The sequence below is a fragment of the Aplysia californica genome, unplaced genomic scaffold, assembly GCF_000002075.1.
Source record: "Aplysia californica isolate F4 #8 unplaced genomic scaffold, AplCal3.0 scaffold00463, whole genome shotgun sequence".
NCBI classification, from domain to species: Eukaryota; Metazoa; Mollusca; class Gastropoda; order Aplysiida; family Aplysiidae; genus Aplysia; species Aplysia californica.
This window is the reverse complement of record NW_004797733.1, coordinates 325,273-345,915: the sequence shown is the minus strand read 5'-3', so window position 1 is coordinate 345,915 and position 20,643 is coordinate 325,273. Positions and strand designations below refer to the sequence as shown.

Here is a 20,643-nt window from a genome sequence, read left to right as displayed (position 1 = left end):
CTTTTGCCTCATCCTATGTGCAGGCTGCGTCTCTCCAAATGCGACTCCGGCTCACAGAAGAGCGCCTGACCCAGGAGCGGGCTGACCGTGCTGGGAATTTGTCTCAAATTGAAGAGAAACTGCTCACTGAAAACGCCAAGCTACAGGTTTGCTAAATTTGATTATGATCATCTTCGTAATCAGTCTCATAGTCTTGTTGATTACTGGGGTGCCATGGATGACTTTCCATTAATCTCATTCCGCTTCTTTTGAAAGTTGTACTTGTTCAGAGCCTCATATATTTTCAGACCTGTCGAAACTCTTTTTTTCCTCCCATTTTTTCCTCTGCCTCATTATGATCGTACTGTGCCCTACAGTACAATCTTTGCTAGTCTAAGAAATCTTGCACGAGCCAATACAGGTTGCGTCCTTTGACAGTGAACAGCAAGTACTGCCCCAGGCCCACCATCTCACTGAATTCTTTCCATAAGTTTTGCATTACTGATGCAATCTTTGTTGGTCACGCCCAGTAGTCTTTGACAACATGTCATTTCCATACTCTGACTCTTCATCTCAAGTTTGCCTGTCATTGTCTACTGTTCCTGACTTGAAAGCATGCAAAAAGATGAACGTAGCAAGGGAGCACATCAGTCTAGTAGTTGAGAAAAGGGATAAGTTCCTGTCGACCCTGACAGTCTTGAGTTTTGTGGTTGTAGCCATTGTCTTAGTGCTCCTGGCTAGGGTTTTTGGTTTGATTCAACTTTGATATAAATAGTTGAATGACAAGGTTATTTTTTTCACCGATTTTAAAATATTGTGCCAATGTTTCTCTTTTGAATGTAATGAGAGGAACTCGAAAATACGTATAGGCAATCAATTTGTTTATTTGATGGGACATGTATTTATGCAGTCAGATTCTTTTTGTTCTAACATACAGAACCATTTCTTGATTGTAATTGTACTTCTAACTGGATTCTATAGTTGAAATCTTTGTTGATTTGGGTTTTTGTTCAAGAGTGTCTATTATTGCATTTAAACTGCTATGTTCCCAGATATTTATTTAATTGAAAAAATAAATAAATGGTGTTTTTGTTCAGATCATACAGTGATGGCTGTTGATTTGTTTTATAAACAGACAAAAGAGAAAGAGTTGGAAAGACAGTTGAAACGGGAACGAGAAAAGTCTAGAGGTCAGGAGCTGAGAGTACAAGAATTCAGAGAAGACAATCTCAAACTTCGTTTAGCGATGCCTGATGAAGATGAGAAGAACTATGACATTCCATACAGTCGACATTCCACACAACGGCAAGATGGCAAGAAGGTGAGGTTAACTATATAGTTGGCTTTTACGACTTTGGTTTTTTATAAGGTGTTTTTTTTTTCCACTTCGCATTGTTTCAGATTTACACAAAAAGAATTGTTAAATAATATTCCACGCTTTCACTGTGTCATGTCACCAATTTAACCGAGTGTATTGCAATTTGTTTTCTGTTTACTCTTGACATGTTTCACTGGCGCTTTTGTGAAGAATAGAAATGTGTGCAGGAAAATTTGTTACTTGCTATGTCATACAAGACTGATCACTCTATTCTGGGAGTTCACTTTGGTCTGTAGCAGATGTGTAATTACATTTTTTTTGTGTGTCTGAGTCTCTTCTTCGTTTGTCTCTGTTGATGAAATGGATTTTTTTTTTTCGGTTGTTATAAAGTCTGTTTCTGATGAAACACTTATTATAATGAAATAAATTCACGATCAGGAACAGTTTATTTGACAAGCATTTTTAAGAAGATGCACTGACATATGTGCATGTAATATATATATATATATATATATATATATATATATATATATTGGTTCATGCTGTTATGCTCACAAACCTTATTTACTTCACTCTGTTTGTTTTGCTTTATTGGCTTTCATTTCATGATCACTTCTTAGGTGAATAAAAATATATATTTTCTCACCCTCTCATTTAATGTTAATTTTCACAGACATTCCTCTCTTTCCTTTCTAAAAGTAAAGGCACAGTACTCAAATATAACATATTCATGGCTTAACATAAATAGATATTGATGTAGTTATTCTAGAGTCTAATTTATGATATATGCCTTTTTTAGTGCATGCTTTACCAGCAAATTGCTCACCTTGCATTCACTAGAAATAACGCTCATTGGTTTCTCAACATGCTGATATGTAAGGTGAACTTGTTTCATTTTTTTCTTTTTTAATCTCTTTTTCTATTTTTGTAAAGTTTCCAGAACCCAAACTATTTTTGTTGCCTACACACACCTTTTTCACCATCAATGTAACCTTAGCACAATATCATCCTCATGAGCAGGGCACTGAATTTCAGATTACAAGATTGTCAAATGTATTCTCAGCCTGTCACTGTTTGGTTTGTTTTGCATGTCTCACTCACGTTGCATGCCCTGTATTTCACTGGCTCACTCACAGCCGGCGTACGACATCAAGCAGATCCTGCAGCAGCTTGAAACCGAGAGCGGCCTGTCGGGGGACAGTGAGAACAAAGACGCTCTCCTGCTGTACATGTGGGAGCTGCGGCAGGATCTACAGCAACAGCTGAAGGAGTGGAGGCTGTACCTGCAGGAGCTAGATCTCCCAGAGGGGGAGGACGACTCCTCAGGGCTACAGGTAGTGTGCCCTGTTGCTCTTCCTTGGTGGAGATCTAGATGGCTTGCTCACCCTTGGCCAGTGAATTTTTTTTTTTTGTCCCGTGTATTGATTTTGGTGCCCATATTTGTTGGTTATGTAAGAATGTATTGACATGATGCAAATTGCTATGTTTTCTAAAAAAAAAAAAAACAAGAAAAGGGGAATTGTTAAGTCGGTGATGATGATGATGATGATGATGATGGTGATGATGATGGTGAAGTTGACAGTAATGGTAATGGTAAGTGTGATGGTGATCATGATGATGATTATTTATGGTGGCGATGATGATGTTCTGATGTTAGAAATAATGAGCATATTAGTCTTAGTGTTAAGTTTGTTTGGTGCTTACTCTAGATCCCCGCCAGGCTGTCCTGGGGGGGCAGGACACAACCCTCATTCCCAACTCCTCGCATAGAGTGACCAAAAATTTGGAAATAATTCGTGATCTTCGTCCCTAACATTTAACAAAAGTATGATGAAAAATCACATGGGGGCTGCTTCTAGGAATAATCTTTGTAATATAAATTTTCATCCTTGGCCAGTGAACTATTATCTGCTGGTCACATGGACATTGGGTTTGGAAGCTTTTTTGGAATGGAATTTTGATGAGATGTCCTTCTTTTCTCAAAGTTATTTGTCTGCAGTTGAAATACATGGCTTTGAGTGAGTCTCTGAAATGAATGAGCGATGTTATCTGATAATTTTTAATTGAAGTTCCTTTCGTAGAATTGTTGAGGTGTTACATTTTTGTTATTTCTCTGAATTGTTAAGGATTTTTGTGTGGACTTTGTAGTAACTCCTCCCCCACCCCCCATGAAACCAGAAGTACCATCCTACCCTCTACTGTCTCCTTACTGAGCCTGTAGTTAGACTGCAGAATGGTCTTCAGCCTCGTATACAGTCATCAGTCAGGGATAAGGATTAGGGATGAAATTATCTCTTACAAATGGAAAAGATGAGATGGTTGCTGAATTTGTGATTTTTTCATTTCTCTTAATATTATGAGTTGATATATTGAAAATAGTTTGCAAGTTTTTATTTATGTATCAGCAATAATTCACATTTTAATTGTCCTGCTGTACTTAGATGTCACAGGAGCGACTTTTGTTGCTGCTTGGCCCTGAATGAAAGTTTGAGATTTTTCTTTAATAGACTGAACAGCTTAGCCATTATAAGTTTATCATATCAGACAAGCTAAACTGATTCACCTTCAGGCTGAGATAAAACATGCACGAAAAGCTATTGTTCATGCATATCTGTAGCTGCTTCCTATAAATGAAGCTTATCCTGTATGTACTTACAAATGTTATAGATATCTATACTTTGTCTGTTGTCCAGAGGCTGTTGTTGTTTCTACTTTTCCTTCAGTGCCCATACTGTTACTTCACCTCCTCTGAACTTTTAGGTAGCTTAGTGCTTTTACTTGTTTTTAAATGGTAGGTGTTTCTGAAATATTAACTTTTCCTTTTCCTTCTCTTCCCTTACCCTACGTGTGTAGAGTGCTCTTGCAATGAAGGAAGAGTACGAGGCAAAGATGCTTCAGACTGAGGAAAGAATTGAGGATGTCAGTGCTGAGAGGATCACAGCGGAGCAGACATACAAACAGTGAGTGGCTTATTTTATTGATTGTTTTTGAGCAATATTTACAAAGAGCCTGTGACTGAAAACAGCAAAAACAGAAAGCCCAACATTAAACTTGTCTTTAATACCAAACAGGAAAAGAAGACTGAATGTTGACCTAAAATCTTCTGACTGTCCTTTAAACATGTGTCTAGTGAAATTGATGTTCTTGTAACTTGAGCCGGCTAGAATTATAAAGAATGTGTTTGGAACTTTTGATTAGCATTGTTGTGTGAGTTGTTATGTTGTTGGATCTTTGTTGTGGTGGTGTGGATTTACTGAGGTCAGAATTCACTTAACAGGCAATTGACAGAACTGGTGAAGGAGAGGCATGACGCTTTTGCTCGACTCCAGACTTTAAATGACCTGATGGATGCTCTGAGAGCTGAGAATGAGACTCTAAGGGAGGGGCTGGCAACCACTTCTGGACATATGGAGGTCAGGCCTGGTGCTGCTTCCACAGGTAAAGACTGTAAAGACATTAATAACAAAGTCAATTTTAAAGTCTTCTGAGGTACAATAATAAGACAGCATCTACATATCTTCCACTAATTCAACATTTTCCAGAGATGTTGGTTGAGGCGGTTTTTACAAGTTTTGGTGTTTTTATGCACACGAGTTTCCAGTGTGTATTGTTAGCTATGTGTAGTCTGATCTAAGTATAATTTTAACTCATGCTCAAACTTTTGTTTTGACTCAATCCATACAATTTGCTCCTCCTTCTTTGCTTGACCAGTTCATATAACTTTGTAGTGAATATTGGGAATAAGAAATAATTTTTGTTGAATTGTCCATTTTCCTTAAAGAGATAACAAAAATGCAGAGATGCTGTTATGTGCTCAAAATGAGCACAGGTTTGTGAATGATGTTCAGTCAACAGACTCTATGTTTGGTGTACATTCCATCAATTTGGGACACATACTGCTCTCCCAGACTCTCTCTTTCCTTTACTCCCAACTTCCCTCTTCTCTTCCACCCCCTCACCTTTCTCAATCACCTGTAGGCCAAGTGGAAGCTCTACAGGAGGAGGTTTCAGGCCTGGAAGCTCGTGTGGGTCAGTTGACCCGCAAAAATAAAGTGGCTGAGACGGAGATGGTCACTCTGCGCTCCCAGCTGTCGGCTCGGGACAAGGAGCTGAGGGAACTCCGAGCTGAGTTGCAGGCTGCTCACTTAGGACCAGCGTCAGACCCAGGGCAGGAGCAGATCCAGGCACACAGACTGCAGGCTCTCACCACGGAGGTACAGAACACATTAACTCTTTTTCTCCGAATGGGGTAAACCCAATGTGTCAGGGCCTTTTTTTGGTGCTAAATCTAAAAATGACGAAAGCGTTACTAAATTGGTCATTAAATCAAAACAAGTGAACCTATTTTGATAGTTCTTCATCTTACGAATGAAATCCTGATAAAAGAGACCCATTTTCGGCAATAGCCGAAAAGTAATTTGATGTCAAAGTCGTCGTCAAGGAATGTGCCTGAAAAAAGCGGCTCACCGTCACATCTGTTCCGACCGCGAGCTCCTGTCAGTGGCTTGCTGGAGATAAAGAGTTAAGACTTTCCATGCCTTGTTGTAAATTCAGGAGTTACAACCTATCACAGAATAAATATGTATCACATCAGATAGGTAAAGAAGAAATAAATAGAATTTGACTTTCATTATCTTCTCAGGGAAATTTGGCTATCATGTAAATAGATTCTTAGAAAAAGATAAATTCTTTATCTTGATAGAATGCTTAAAAGCGATGCTGAGGACAACAATTTTTTTCTTGTTTTGCTTATAATTTATTTGCAAAAATATCCCCTTGCTCTTGCCTTTTAGGGGAATTTATTTTTACTTTGTTGACAGATTGCCGAACTGAAAGAAGAAATTCGACTTCAAAGTGACAAGTGTGGAACTCTTCAGTCTGAGAAGCACAGGTTGGAGTCAGAGGTGGAGGAGACCAGGAGTCAGCTGAGAAATGCGAAGAAAAAAAGCAGAGAACAAGACCTGGGTTCTAGTCTCACTCAAGTTAGTACAACAACAGCAGTGTTGAAGATATTATTATGGGAGATTATGTAACTTAAGAATATTTGGTAGACTGTTTGACCTCCAGTCACAGAATGGACTGTGTATGTATATGAGATGGAAATCTCAGTACTCTGTCGTCAACCAAACTAGGAATGTATGAATGATAGGTCTATGGGACTAGCAGGCTATATTATGTATGTCCCGAGGAGGACTGAGTTCATTAATTAGAATGAAACTGGCCGCCCAAAAGAGTTACTATGAAATTATATTAGCCTTTCATCAGAGCTGGATTATATGCACATAGCTATAAATCTGTATTTGATAATTGAATATTCCTTGTAAATTTAATTTCACGGATTCATATGAAAGGATACATTCTCAAGTGGCTGCTGGAGCTGGAAAAGTGAAGGGAGTAAACTAAATGCCTGATTCCTTTCTTTTGTACAGAAACATCAGGTGGAGGGTTTGGAGAAGGAGCTGGAGCAGAAGGACGGTCAGATCCTACAGCTGAGTGCCCAGCACAACGAGAGTGAGAGCTCACTGCACCAGGCCCGGGCAGAGCTGGCCATTCAGCGCCGGACACAGGAAGAGTTGGAGGCTCAGGTACCGTGCGCTTTGGCTTTTAAAAAACTTTTTTAGTGAAAGTTTTACAGCACTTGCAACACAGTTAGTTTGTTAGTGTTTGAGCGCTTAATTTGCTGCTTGCATTGTATGTTTCCCGAAAATCTGAGAATGTTTCTGCTGGGGTAATAATATAGTGTGTAAAGCACATAGAGCTTGCTGTTTAGAGGGGATATGCGCTAATCCAATACTATTTATTATTCATTACTTATAAATATGAGTGCTGATGATTAGGGGTGTTTCAAGAGAGTAACAAACACAAAAATAGAAGGAGGAGAGATAAGGATGATAGATGTTTGATAAGATAGAAGAAGCAAACCACACCAGAGCACCCATCCAACTACCCACACTTGTTTTGTATAGCATTCATATTTATTCAACTTGTCAGATCTGCTTAATAGGGTTTGGGGTACAAGTGTGATGGCCCAGTGAATTTACCCATCGACAATCAAGGTCAACACACTTTGATCTTGAATATTTATGTAAAAGTCAACAAGAGTTTTGTGGTTTAAAAAACAGTCTCTTTTAGTCAGACCTATTTAACATACCCTTTTTGACAAGAATAACGATTATAGTATTTATTGAGATTCCTACAAATGTCTTTATTATTACGAGAGGAGTGGCTGTAAATGTTTCTCAACTTTTTCCATGTGAAATTTAATTGTCTTTAGAGTTGTTTCTTTAACTTGGATTTGACTATGGCCAAGAAAAGCGAATGGAGTTTATTTGTTACGCCAAGTTGGCGGTCTCTGAAAAATATGATGAGAGTAGTGACTGTCATGCTGATTCTGCAAAATCTAGAGGGCACCAGATAATTGTCTTTGTAACTTTATTTAACTGTTTTCGATGATCAATTGTTCAATAGAACTGTTGACTTGATATGGGTTTTTTTTTATACCTGGATTGTAAAAAACTCGTGAAATCTACATTTGTGAAAAGTAAAGTGAAATTATGTTGATAGAAATGAAGTTATTTGTGCCACATACAAAGAATAGTTTAAAAATTTTTTTTTTTTTTTAAATCTCGGAAGTTTGAATGACTTTTTCAAAGTGAACATGATCTCTCTTATTCATTGTAAGTTGGTTTGTGCTCTGTTCTCATAGGCTGATATAGCTGTAAGAAGATATGGAACATTTTTCCTTATGTATAGCAATATCCATGCAAGAACAATATTGGTATTTGTAACATTACCCAGATATCATGTGCTGCCCTCCACAGATTTCTGCCATCCAGCGCCAGCTTGATGAGAGATGTCAAGTTCTGGATGAGATGACTGCCAGGGAGGGAGAGCAGATGGAGCAGCTGGAACTTGTCAAGGACATGATCCACTCGCTGAATCAGGGGCTCAGCCACAGGCAAGGGGAGGTAAGACATTTTCCAGGCATACCAAAAGGGGTTTAAAATGGCACTCATGTAATGTGATGTTTTGCTTTCAATCCAGAATGTGGGGACTTTCTCTCTTTGGTTTTACAGAATGTGGTAATATAATATCTTTCTCTACCGTATTCTAGAAATAGATTTCAAACAAAAGATGAATACATTTACTTTATATGATTTTGAAAAGTGAAATGGTGTAGGGGTTAACATTTTTGAGTGGTTTACTTTTCTACTGGTTCTGTGCCGAGGGTCTGTGAATATAAATAATGTTCAGATAGTGCTGTAAAACTTCTCTTGAACCAATTTACTTTCCAGACAGAGGTGCTTCAGTTGGAGCTTCAACAAGCTAAGGAGAAAATCTCGTGGCTGGAGGAGCAAAAGTCTAACTTGAATGACCAGCTGGCTGAGACTGGCCAATCTGGGACTGGGTCAAGGGTCAAAGGAAGTGCTGCCGCGACAGACCTGAGAGTGTCGGAGTTAGAGTCGGAGAGAGAGCAGATGAAACTGCAGTTGCTGGTGAGATAGGGATTGTGTTTGTGCTGGTTTGATTTTGGTTGAAGTTAACATTGTTTTTAGTCAGTGTGTAGTTTAATTAGTTTTTCTCCTTTCCTGTGGTAGAGGAAGAAGTTTGTTCTTTTAACTCTTTTTCAATTAATATGAAAAACATTTTTTTCCTCTCTTTTTCTGATACATTCTTGGCAATATCTTGAAATTTGAAATCTGTACCAAGGAAATTCTGTAAATAGATTGTCCATGCTCCTGCTGTTCAGGCCTGTTCCCCTTCGACTTTTTACTGCTCAGAATTTTTGCCTTGTCCATAAAGACTGCCTGTTGATTCCACTTGCCCTGGTGTCAGCAGGAAAGGGATAATATTTTGAAGAACACTTAAAGTTGTCCACTCACCAAGCATACTTGGACCAGGAATAAACTGAGATACTTTTGCATAGGAGGGGAGCTGCGTACCTGTAGGATATTGAGTCTAGATTAGTTGCCATTTCAACTTTATTCATGTATCTTTGTCAAAAGATCTCAGTTGTTTCAATGTTTTCTAGCGATCTCTGAGGATAGGAAACTCATATGATTTGCTAATCTCCACAGAGCAAATGAGGTTGCATAAGCAACAATAGTTGTAGCTAAATATCAGTCCACAAAATCGAGTCCTAACCACTTATCCAGGTTTCTATTGAAAATAATAGGTCGCTTGTAGCTTGTAAAAACTTTTGCTAGCTTGTTTCGATCCAGTTTTTCACCAAGTATGAGTTAGTTTTGTTGTTTTGCCACTGTAAATCATGGCAAGAAAGTGAGCACTGAAATCTTCATGGACGAGAAGAAGAAAAAAACAGCCACAAAAAACCACAGTGCCCATTTTTGTGTTTGTTAAGGTATATGAACCACGTTTTTAGTTTTGTTTTAAACATAAGCGGCAAGGAAAGTGAAAGTAGACGTAAATCTAGAAAAACAAGGCGATAGGATTGATTTTAGTGCCTTGAAAATTTCGAAGAAAAGCTAGATCTAGACCATAGATTTACAATAGTTGCTTTGGCTAAATCGAGTGCTGATGAGTCGCAGTGGGACGAAGAATGTATTGTTTTCTCTGCTCTTTCCTTCCTCTTTCTCTCTAATAATATTAAAAAAACACTTTAAGTAAAATCTAAGCCGAATTTCATATTGATACCTTAAATAGTTTGGGCACAATACGTGTCTAAGGTTAGTGTGTCGAGTTCAGACCGATTTTTTCCTCCGGCTTGGGGCAAGCCAGGTGGACAATACAGCACTGCCGCGACAACGCAGGGTGAATTGAGTTAAAATGACTTGATTTTTCTCTTCCTTAGTCTGTCTTTATTTAAAAAAAAATAGTGTATAGTTTTTGTACGACATATCAATTAAATAAGTACAAATCTGAGAGACTCTATGCCTTTCTTGATGATTTGTCATCACTTTTGTCTACCAGCAAAATGTCACTGCATCTGTCAGTCTGAGAGAGGAAGTCGAGTCTCTCAACACAGAAGTCATCAAAGCACAGCATGAAGCCTCTACTGCTAGGGCCAGCAACACGCAGGCCAGCAATGAACAAGCTGTTTTACAACGTAGAGTTCAGGTATGGATTGTAGCAGAGGTTATATTTAGTATTAGAATTCGTGGCAGTGATGTCCCCCTCATAAACGAATGGGGGCTGTGTGTGGCCACTATGGGACATTGAACCTCAAGAGCAAGACATGCGTAGTTCAACAGATGGGTGAGTACTTTTTGAAACTCACGTGGAAGCGTCTTGGCAGTCTTAGGAGGAAATCTACAAGCTTGCACGGAAATATGGGGGCAGAGTGGTCTTTAGTATACTAGAGCTCATGAGGAGCGGGGTGGGGCTTGCCAATGAGGGTAAGAAGGCACCCATGTCTGACACATGTGACATCACTGGTACGAGCTCTAGTGTTATATATAATCTCTTTGAGATTGCAGCAGTACAGAGTTGCCTACTTCCCTTTTTCGTAAGTTTGAGTCCTCATGTTTATGACACAGATTGTTGTCTCAGCAATGTTATTGTACAATTTTGTCTTGGTTGATTTTTGTTGTCACATAAATATGCGTCTTTCATGATGAAGGGGGTTCCCTTTTTGTCTACAGCTGTGTATACTTACACTTGAAAGGCACAGATATAGAGAGTAGTGTACAACTGACAGGGAATACTTTTTGCCCATTGTTTTTAACGCTTTGCAGTCACACAGCCAGCAGTACAAAATACCCCATCTGATCTCCCAGGAAGGAGAGCGACTGCAACGGACTTCTTGGACGCAGAACTGCGCCAGGTGACCGGAACGGACAATTTTCACTGGCGCATTATTGCGCCAAGTGACTGCAAAGTCTTAAAGAGATTCTAGAAGTGTGTTCAATGTGGTGGAAAATTTTCAGTGTCTTGAATGACATCTCCATTTCTCCAGTCATGTTCATTTGTTTACTTTTCGAATTTGCATCATGAATGTTTAAATACCATTGCAGATTCATTCAAAAGTGCTACTTCTACTTTGACCATTTTTATCATACTAGATAAACTTGACAACTACAGAGTTTGTGAGAATGGATGACAGAATGGTGTCAGTATTATTGCCCTTATGATTTTATTAAAAAAACACGTTTTGATTATGAGTCTTTGTACTTTTTGCATGCAGACACTGGAAGAAGAGAAGAAAATGAGGATTGAGGAGCGAGACAACTGTAAGGTACACCTGGCCAATGCAGAGGCTTCTCTTCAAGAGGTGGTCAGCAAGTTTGAGACAGAGGGCAGGACAAAATATGATGGCTTCACCACAGAGTATCATGATGACTCTCCAGAGGGGCAGAAGGTAAGGGGGAAAGAATGCCACTTTTATTTTCTTCTGTTTTTTTTACTTTCTATTATTCTGGGGTGGGGTGATGGAAAAGTGTATTTTTGGAGATGGATGAGTAAAAAAGCGAAAAGTATATTTTACTTTGTTAAAATCTTGCATTTTATCAAATAGAAAGCTCATGAGATTTTACAGATTTTTAAAGTTTTTCATTTGTTCTGTTATGTGCTATGAGAATTTTATTTAGCATCTTTGCACTCTTTACTCTCTATGTTCTACCCCAGTGCACACCCTTTATCATACCTGTCCACACCCTAAGCATTTAGACATACACACATGTAAATATTTATTCTCACACGTTTTGTTACTTTTCATCATGCTTATATGTATCTGACATGCACAAATCAAGGGCGGTCTAGCAAACTATGGTAAGTCATGTTTTTCAAATTTTACAGGAGAGACAAAGAACGGATTTTCTTGAAACGTTGTGGGTGGATAGACTTCATTTTCATAAGGGAGCCTAATGTCTGTCATGGCATTTTTAGGCCCCCTTGTAAAAATGAAGTTTATCCACCCAAAACGAGGCTTCAAGAAAATCTGTTGTTTGTCTTTCCTGTAAAATTAGAAAAATATGACTTACCGTAGTTTACTTGGCGGCCCTCGAAATAATGTTCGTCATTTTGAAGAGTGACAGTTAATACAACTGTGAAGTGGAGGATACAAAAATGATGTTTCAATGTGGGTACATACTCCTACATCTGTTTTTCTCTCTGTGTTGACACAGCTGATTGGTGAAGTGCACACACTGAGGCTTTTGACTTTTGCCAAAGACAAGGAGAACAGTGTCATAATGGACAAAATGAGGTATGCTTCTGTTCAGCATCCTAGAAATTCCTTTTCAAATTCTCAAATTTTTGCCCCTGTTGTCCCACAATATTTTTCTTTACATAAAAACATAAAATTCTCTGTTTTGGAGGTTCCTTAGTTTTCCTCTCTAAATACTCAGTATTTTACTTGTATTTCTTTTAGTATTACAAAGAGAGTGATCTTATATAATTAACCTTGAACTTTTTATTGACAAGTCTCGATGGCTTGTACGAGGAAAAAAAAAAAGACAGAGAGTTTTGTCATTAATATGGTAAGGAAGATGTGGTTTCTGAATTGTTTACTGACTTTTTGGACAAAAAGTTGACTGTCTTTTTAGAAAAAAATCTTTCAGGTGTATGTTTGTGGCACTTTACCATCTTGTCAATATCAGAATGTGTTTTTGATCTCTGAAGGAGACAGGAGGAAGAAAAGAAAAATGTTGAGAAGATGTGTGGCCTGCTGGAGTCTGAAAATGGCCAGGGCAGGAAAGACATCTCACGTATCACTAATGAACTGGTACTCAAGGTTAGTGTTAAGTGCAATTCTTACTGTTTTTATGATTTTAATTATTGTCTGCTCAAGGTTGACATTAGTGGATACAAGAAGATGTGACACTCATTTCTTATAGGGTGTGACTTTTTAACGAGGATTTAGATGTATACTTTGAATGTTCAAACAACCTAACTACTATTGCTGTTTCAGGTTTATGAATGTTGTGAGATCAGAAAATTGATTTGTTTTTTAAAGACATTTTTGTTTTCCAGTCAATCAATTGTTAGGTTGGATTTATAGATTTTATTCAAATAAGATGTACTTAAAGCAAAACTGACAGCCACATAGACCTCTGACTCTACTGTGATACAAATCAGATGAAAGAAAATTCAGCTGCCATGGAGGTGAACAGAGTGTTGGTGAGAGACCAGGCTTCTACTCTCAAGAAGCTGGCCTCTGTGGAGGCTCAGCTGACCCAGGAGAAGGAGAGGACAGACAGGAGAAGGGCAGAGGTCAATGAGGTCATTAGAAAGGTGAGGCTGACTTACTGGACACTGATAAATGTTGAAATTTTTGCACAGATTCTTATGAAAACTTCATGGGTCATTCTATTGTTCAATTCTGATGTGATAAGGTTACTTGTGAACCTCTTTGACTTTTCAGTTTAACAACTAAATTTTAAGTTATATATGTGAGGGGTGCTTACAAAATGAGATATTCTCGGATTCGAGACCTATGGAATATACATTCTTATTTCTGAAGTTTTTACAATTTACAAGTATGAAATAATGAAAGTGCTTATTTTACTTAAAGAATATGGCATCAATAGAAAATCTACAAATCTGACCCTCATGTCGATTTTTGGCGAATGTCTCCATTTGTTGATTGAGAGAAGTAACTTGTTTTGTCAGCGCACCTCTCATATGTTGAATGAACTAATTTCTAGTAATTGCAATATATGAATTAAAGTCTTTGTAAGCTAAAAATGTTTTTTGATTTACAGAATCAGCTGTCATCCATTTAAGGCTAATTTTGTTCTGTGCATAAAAGTTACTTTCATTATGCCTCTTCTTTCTCTCGCTTTATTTTGACTAAATGAAATCTGAAATAAGTTAACATAATTTTTGTTGCGATCTTGTCTAGCTGAAGGATTTTTAAGCCAGACATTCCATTGACATGCAGTTTTGATTTGATATTTGTTATTAAAATGTCCTTTTTCTCAGCCTGTTGTTATTTTGTTTTTACTTTGGCGTTATTTGGGGTTTTTTTTTCTTCTTTTTTTTAAATGTTGAGAAATGTCTATTCAGTCATTACATGTAACTACTACCCAGCCCATGGTTATTGTGATGAATCAAGAAGTGCCCCACAAAAGAACAAGACAGCAGACAGAACTGGGTGTTGGGAGGGAAAGTAGAAGGTAAAAAAACCTCTAATCTCCTATCACCAATATTCTAAATTTAAACTTATTGCCAACAGATTGAGCACTCGGAGCAGGCACATCAGTCGACCTCTCTGACCCTCCAGCAGAAGGACAGCGTCATCGGTGACCTCGAGGTGAGGCTGCACCAGGTGACTAAAGATCTGTCCACTACAGAGTCAGAGAGGGATTCACTCAAGGTCAAGGTTGATCAGCTGTCTGATGACGTGAGGGCTTTGAGTAATGTAAATACCGGACTGGAAAAGAAGCTGGAAACAAACCATACTGTTGTGAGTTATATCACTTTATTTGTTGGTTCTCTTGTTTATTTATTTTGTTTTTTGTGTATGGAAATCATTATATTGCCATGGTTTAGATACTGGACTTGTAATCTGGAGGATCCTTATATTGTTTTTAATCAGTTTTTTTAATGGTTCTCAGATACTGAGTACTTTTGCAAATGGAGTTGAAGATGTTGGCGCTTCCTCCTAAGTGCTCAGTACGTTTTGAAAAGGGAAAGTAAGCACAATCTAATCAAGGTTGCTCGTTTGTTCATTCTATTATTTATTCAATTGTTCATTCTATTATTTATTCAATTGTTCATTCTCTTTTGCAGAGTTTATTGGTTTTTATGACTAATTAACTCCTGACTTAGATGATGTATTATATATTTATTTTTATTGTTTAGTTCATTCATCATCAGTGATGCAATGATGGCCCATCTTTGAATTTACTGACTGAGAAATAAAAAATTATCTGGCGACTGATTGTTTATTGATTAATATTTGAATTCTTTTATATATCCATTTTTCAAGCTCCAACTTGGATGGCTTACATATAAATATATGTGTTTTATTGGTTAGTTCTTTCATGAGTGATTCAATGATCGCCCATCATTGAATTTACTGACTGATTAATTAAAAAAATATTTGTTGACTGATTGGTTGATGTATTATTTGATTAATCAATTCTTTTGTATGTCCATTAATCTAGCTCCAAGAAGAACAAAACTCAGGCTCAAAGCGGAGAGAGGAGATCACTTCCCTCAACCACAAGATGGAGGTTCTGAAACATGAGCAGAATTTACTCCTTGGAAACTTGACCACGGAGAGGAAGACACAGGAAAAACTAAAGGTCTGAACTCCTTTCTTGTCTTGACTTGGAAATATCTTTTGGAACAGGCTCAGTTTTATTTCGAAAAGTACAATACGAATGTTCAGTTCAAATAGAACTATGTTTACAGTCCTTCAAAATGCTTACTCTTTTAAACATGTTTGAAAAGTTAACAACTAGTTTGGGTATTAATGTAAAGATGAGCAAAATGGGATTTACAAATCAATAGGAATCATGGAAGGGTGTAAAATCTGAAAAGCCTTCAACTGGTGCCAGGCATGTATATAGTGTATCTAAAAGCTTCCTTTTGATGAAATATTCTTTAATTGTTGGTGTCTGGTCAAAGTTGTCTTTACTATTTGTAGGAGGAAATCAAAAGCCATGAAGAGGAGGAAAAGAAATTGCGGGAAAAAATTGCTGAATTGACAGGAGAACTTGAGACTCAGAAAGGACATCTGATTGCTGCCAAGGAGACTGTTCAACAGACGAAAGCAGAGAAAGAGACTTTTATGAAAGGTGAGTTCCAGATAAATTGTGGTGAAATGTTTAATATTGTAGAAGCACAGGAGGTAGGTTGTTATCTCGGCATTTGGGGCTGAAGACCTACTTATAACAGACTAGTATCACATCCAAAAGTCCTCAAGCTTCAAAATTTCCCTGTCCCCCTCCTCCTTAGATATTCAAACACTTTATTCAAAGTCTTGAAATTAGTCGTAAACAATCTGTAAAAAGCTACTTCTTGATGTTCTTTTTCTCATCAGTTTATTGAGGATGACATTTCTGTATTGTTTTCTACTGAAATTATTTGCTTTTGTAAGCGGACTTTATCTTTAATTTAACCTTGAACATTTTTATTTTTTTTGCCTACTTGTGGAGATGCTGAATGAGAGTATTTCTGACTGGATGAAAGTCAGCTTGGCTCTCTACAGCAGTTGAAAAAAAGTCATATTTAATATTGAATGTGTTTGTGATGTACCTGAACAGATTACCATGATGCCTGCCGGAGGCTTGGGGAGAAGGAGACCGCCATGCAAGAGATGCAGAAAAAAAGTGAGAAGGAGATCACCGTTGTACGTCAGGAGACACTGAAACAGAGTCAAGCTGTGTCTCTCGAGAAAGCAAATACCACTAGAGATCTGTCTCAACTCAGGTAGGAAGTAATAAAGGCCCATAGGACTAGGAAAAAGATAACGTGGTATTGTTTGGTATATTAGTACTTGTTTTTCTTATTATCCCTGCCTGGCATATTGATATTCCTTTATTTGGCACTTCTTTTATATTGTACCATTGGGTTAGCTCTTTGCACCCTGGTTTCCTTGAGCATATAGGACCCGAGGGACAACTCCTGGATTATTTAAACCTTTACATGCTCAGATGTGCATTCTGTATTTAAAAGGGTAAAGGTGGTGCACTCTGAAACATGTGGTAGGATAATTGGACAGGTCTTACTGTATTCAAAACCTTTTTGCTGTCTACCGCTGCATCTGAGTTAAGCTAAAAGGTTCCTTAGTAGTTATCCTCTGTGTACATACTGTCCGGGTGGCTCTCACGCTTTGGTTCCCACCGGGCACGCAACTCTCACATGGGGCTCCCCGTAGCTGTTAGCATGCGACAGCGGCCATACCACGGGCAACTGTTTCGACCGGCAGGCTAGACCTTGTGAGGGTAGCCGACGGGTCCTAGACTCTTGGTGATTTTTTCTTAAGGGTTTGCCTACCCTAGCATGTGAAGACTGGTTTCCCGGCGGGTGAAGAGGATGAGATCAACAGAAGATCCAATGGTTTTGAAGGCGGTACCAGCAAGTGCTGTGGAGCCCATAAGGGCATGGACAAGGAACAAAAGAAGTTCTGGCCATTCACTGCAGCCTGGCAGTCTCCAGACGTAACGGTCTCCGTGCCACTGGGTAAAGGCTTCTTAGGCCGAGAGAGTGGGACTGCCACCGTGCAACAACAGCTCCACTTTAAACAAAGTCACGCACAGGTTCTTTCTACAGCTCATCACCATCTTCCGAATTGCACAGCAACATGCGCGTCCACAGATGAGCTGCAGGATTCATCGTCATCTTCGGCAACGAAGGACTACCTACACACACTGTCAAGTGCTCTCCTAAAATTCAGCTCTGTAGGATATTGACTTTTGGATTTTTTCCAGCGTTATACACTTGCTGATTGTAAAATGTAAAAGAGATAATCTTATGTAGCTATTTAACTTTCCTGAATTTTTCTTGTGTTTCTTCCCAGGCAAGAAGTGGAGGATCTGAAGCAGCAACTGAGCAGGAAAGATGCACAGATTGGGAGCTTCAACCACACGCTCAAGGAACTTGAAGATGCTCAAAGGTAAAGTTGTCAAAGATCTCTTTGCCTTTGTGCAATGTTCTAATTATAATAAGATCAAGGATGGAATGGCTTTTAACTTATTTTTGGTGTTGGTTCTGAGTGTATGTGTGTTACACTGCCTATATTTTTGATTGATGACTCTAAAAGATCCAAAAAAGGAGATAAGTACTGATATGAGCTCGAAGAGTCTTGACTTTTCTTTGTCATATTAACGATTTTTTCATCTCCCTTTCAGACAAAATAAAGACTTGGAGAATTATATCAGTGAACAAGACAAAATCTCTGCCGAGTCAAAGCTGCTTGTGGAGTCTTTGCGCAAAGAGTTGATGAGTTTACGGGATGAAAACTCAAATATACAGGACACTGTAGCAAGGAAAGAGGTCTGTTATCATCCACTGAACCTTACCTATAATTTTTTCAGATAATGCTTCAATGCTTTATAGTAGTCTAAATAGCAAGTTTTGTGTTGTTACATGCAAACTTCCAGCCAAGTGTAGAAATACTCCCTATGTCAAACATACATGTAAAACTGAAAGCTCATGATTCCTAGTACATATAACAATAGAGAAAAACAATACTCAGTTGCTTTGAAAAATATACTGAACTTTTTCTTCTGAAGAAAATGTAACATTTTTCTTTCATGAATTAAAAGCTAGAAAATAATAAGTTCTTTGCTAGCTTCCCATTTCTTATTTTTGAGGAATCATAAGAACAATTTTAAAATATTTTTCCTAGAAATGGGAGCCTCGCTTTTACTGATGGTGTTACATATTAAAAAGGCGTATTATTCTTTTTATGGTATGTGGCACAGGTGGTTATTTTGGACCTGAAGGATCAGCTGCGTAGTAGTGGGGAATCCACGGAGTCACAGGTCACAGAGATGAGGCACACTATAGACGGCATGCGCTCTCATCATGAGTTTGAGAAGAAAACACTCAGAGATGCCCTGAACAAGGTTTGTATGTGTGTTTGTCTGCATGTGTGCGTGAGTGTGTGTTTATCGACTATTTTGATTTTGTTGCTCACTTCTATCTGTTTTCAGCTCTGTGGTGATGAATTTTTGTGTCTGTGTCACTGGAGGACTGACTCTTGAGATTTTGCTGGCTTGTACTAAGTTTTGCTCTAACATTTTCCTTATTGTGTACATTTAAATGTTGATTGTGTATGGACCTTGGTGATTATGTATGACTAGTGACATGACTTGCTCTCAGTGTTTCTTATGATCAAAGTCTTGTCTTGGAGAAAAATAGGTTTCTGTTCTCATTGATAAATTTATGGCCAATGAAAAAAAAATCCTCTTTCTTGATGGGCCTCTCATACTTTTAAAGAAAGTAATCTGTGGTTACAATGAACATGTTTGATGTTTTTGGTACATGATACTTTTGCTTGTTCTGTCCTTTTGTTCTTTTTGTGTGTTTCTTTCATTGCTTTCAGCATTGACAATTACATGAACAATTTTGTGCTCTGACACTTTTTGTCTTATGTGGAAATCATTTTAATAATTATTGTCAGTCAAGATTGTCTGAGCTTATGCCGTATTAGGGCTAAATACATTAATTTCATCATATGGGATCACTCCGTTATCTTCACATTACCTTCATCAATAGCTCCTTGTGTTATTTGAAAATGCATCTAAATGCCAACCTAAAGATTTTGTGATCCTACTTTGACCCTTCAATTGTTTTTTGTAGATTTTCCCCCAATTACCTTTATATCAATGGAGCAGCATGACTGTCTTTACAGACATTTTGTATGCAGAGACATCATAATAGAATTGGCGACTTTACTTTCAACAGTTTGCAGTTTTATTTATTAATCTTAAGATTTTTCGCTTTTGCTGGTTCAGAGACGAGAACACTTTGATAATTAATTATTCCATTTATTCTACATACCTATTGTGATTGGGCTCCTGGATATTCACCCATAAAATAGCATGGATTGTGTTTCTGTTGTCGTGGCTCAAATTTGTATGGGTATATTTTGATATGTGCTGATAAACTCCATAGAAAAAATAGTTTAAGACAAATGCTGTGATTGTAGACATTGTATGCTGATCAAAGTCTTTGGGTCTATCCAGGGTTGTGAGCTCCTCTATCATTGTGCCTTATATAAATGTTTCCTTTATTTTGTAAACTTTCATACTGTCAATGATGAGAGTATTTTATCTGTGACCCTCCATATACTCTCAAGTATTCATTTCCTGCTCCTGTCAAATTGTGAGTTGGGTGCTCTGAGTTTTTTCCTGACTTCAAGGTTCTCTTTCTTCTAAGTTGGGGAAAAGAGCCTCCTCCATTTTATATTGTACGACTCGTATGTTGTGATTGAAGTTTGAATGCGCTGTGTTCTCTCCCCATGTTCAAATTTGAATATTTTTCACCGAGCTGAGCCCACCCCTGCAAATCCCTTTCTTCCTGTACACTGTCTTGTTCTTTCATTTTTCCTTGCTCGCCTTTCTATCATTCTCTTTGCTGTTGTTGTCGTTAGGTGGAAGAAAACTTGAAGTCCTCAGTGCAGGAAGTGCGGACTTTGATGGATGCCAAAGACCATTTGTCAGAGCAGACACGGACCCAGGAGAGGGCGCTGTCAGAAGTGAACTACAAACTGAGCCAAGAGGTCGCTGCACGAAAGGTCTCAGAAGAGAAGCTGGAGCAGATCAGGGAAACGGTGGATGATGCAAAAAGGAAAAAGGTTTTGAGCTGTTGTTTTCTTTGTCTTTTTACATTTTGTGCCTTGAAATTTGCTATTCTTTTTTCTTTTTGCTTGGCTTGATTTTTACGCTCTTTCCCAGCTTATTGACAAATTTGCTGTGCTCTTTGCATTT

General features: G+C 38.1%; 1 protein-coding gene across 3 annotated transcripts in view; it reads left to right on the top strand.

Annotated features, from left to right (window-relative positions):
• Positions 1–20,643, top strand: part of LOC101864007 (golgin subfamily A member 4) — a 44,113-nt gene that overhangs the window by 14,467 nt on the left and 9,003 nt on the right. For 2 of the 3 annotated variants that reach the window (XM_005105303.3, XM_035971567.1), the window contains exons 8-30: positions 24–146; positions 1,115–1,300; positions 2,434–2,631; positions 4,151–4,257; positions 4,575–4,735; positions 5,276–5,511; positions 6,118–6,279; positions 6,727–6,882; positions 8,119–8,265; positions 8,593–8,793; positions 10,229–10,375; positions 11,442–11,615; positions 12,382–12,461; positions 12,878–12,989; positions 13,334–13,489; positions 14,433–14,663; positions 15,367–15,507; positions 15,852–16,002; positions 16,471–16,636; positions 17,727–17,822; positions 18,058–18,202; positions 18,634–18,777; positions 20,307–20,510. In XM_005105303.3, the coding sequence (XP_005105360.1) occupies positions 24–146; positions 1,115–1,300; positions 2,434–2,631; positions 4,151–4,257; positions 4,575–4,735; positions 5,276–5,511; positions 6,118–6,279; positions 6,727–6,882; positions 8,119–8,265; positions 8,593–8,793; positions 10,229–10,375; positions 11,442–11,615; positions 12,382–12,461; positions 12,878–12,989; positions 13,334–13,489; positions 14,433–14,663; positions 15,367–15,507; positions 15,852–16,002; positions 16,471–16,636; positions 17,727–17,822; positions 18,058–18,202; positions 18,634–18,777; positions 20,307–20,510 (3,624 nt within the window). The remainder of the gene's footprint in view (positions 1–23; positions 147–1,114; positions 1,301–2,433; positions 2,632–4,150; positions 4,258–4,574; positions 4,736–5,275; positions 5,512–6,117; positions 6,280–6,726; positions 6,883–8,118; positions 8,266–8,592; positions 8,794–10,228; positions 10,376–11,441; positions 11,616–12,381; positions 12,462–12,877; positions 12,990–13,333; positions 13,490–14,432; positions 14,664–15,366; positions 15,508–15,851; positions 16,003–16,470; positions 16,637–17,726; positions 17,823–18,057; positions 18,203–18,633; positions 18,778–20,306; positions 20,511–20,643) is intronic. The other variant, XM_035971568.1, reaches the window with a different exon arrangement.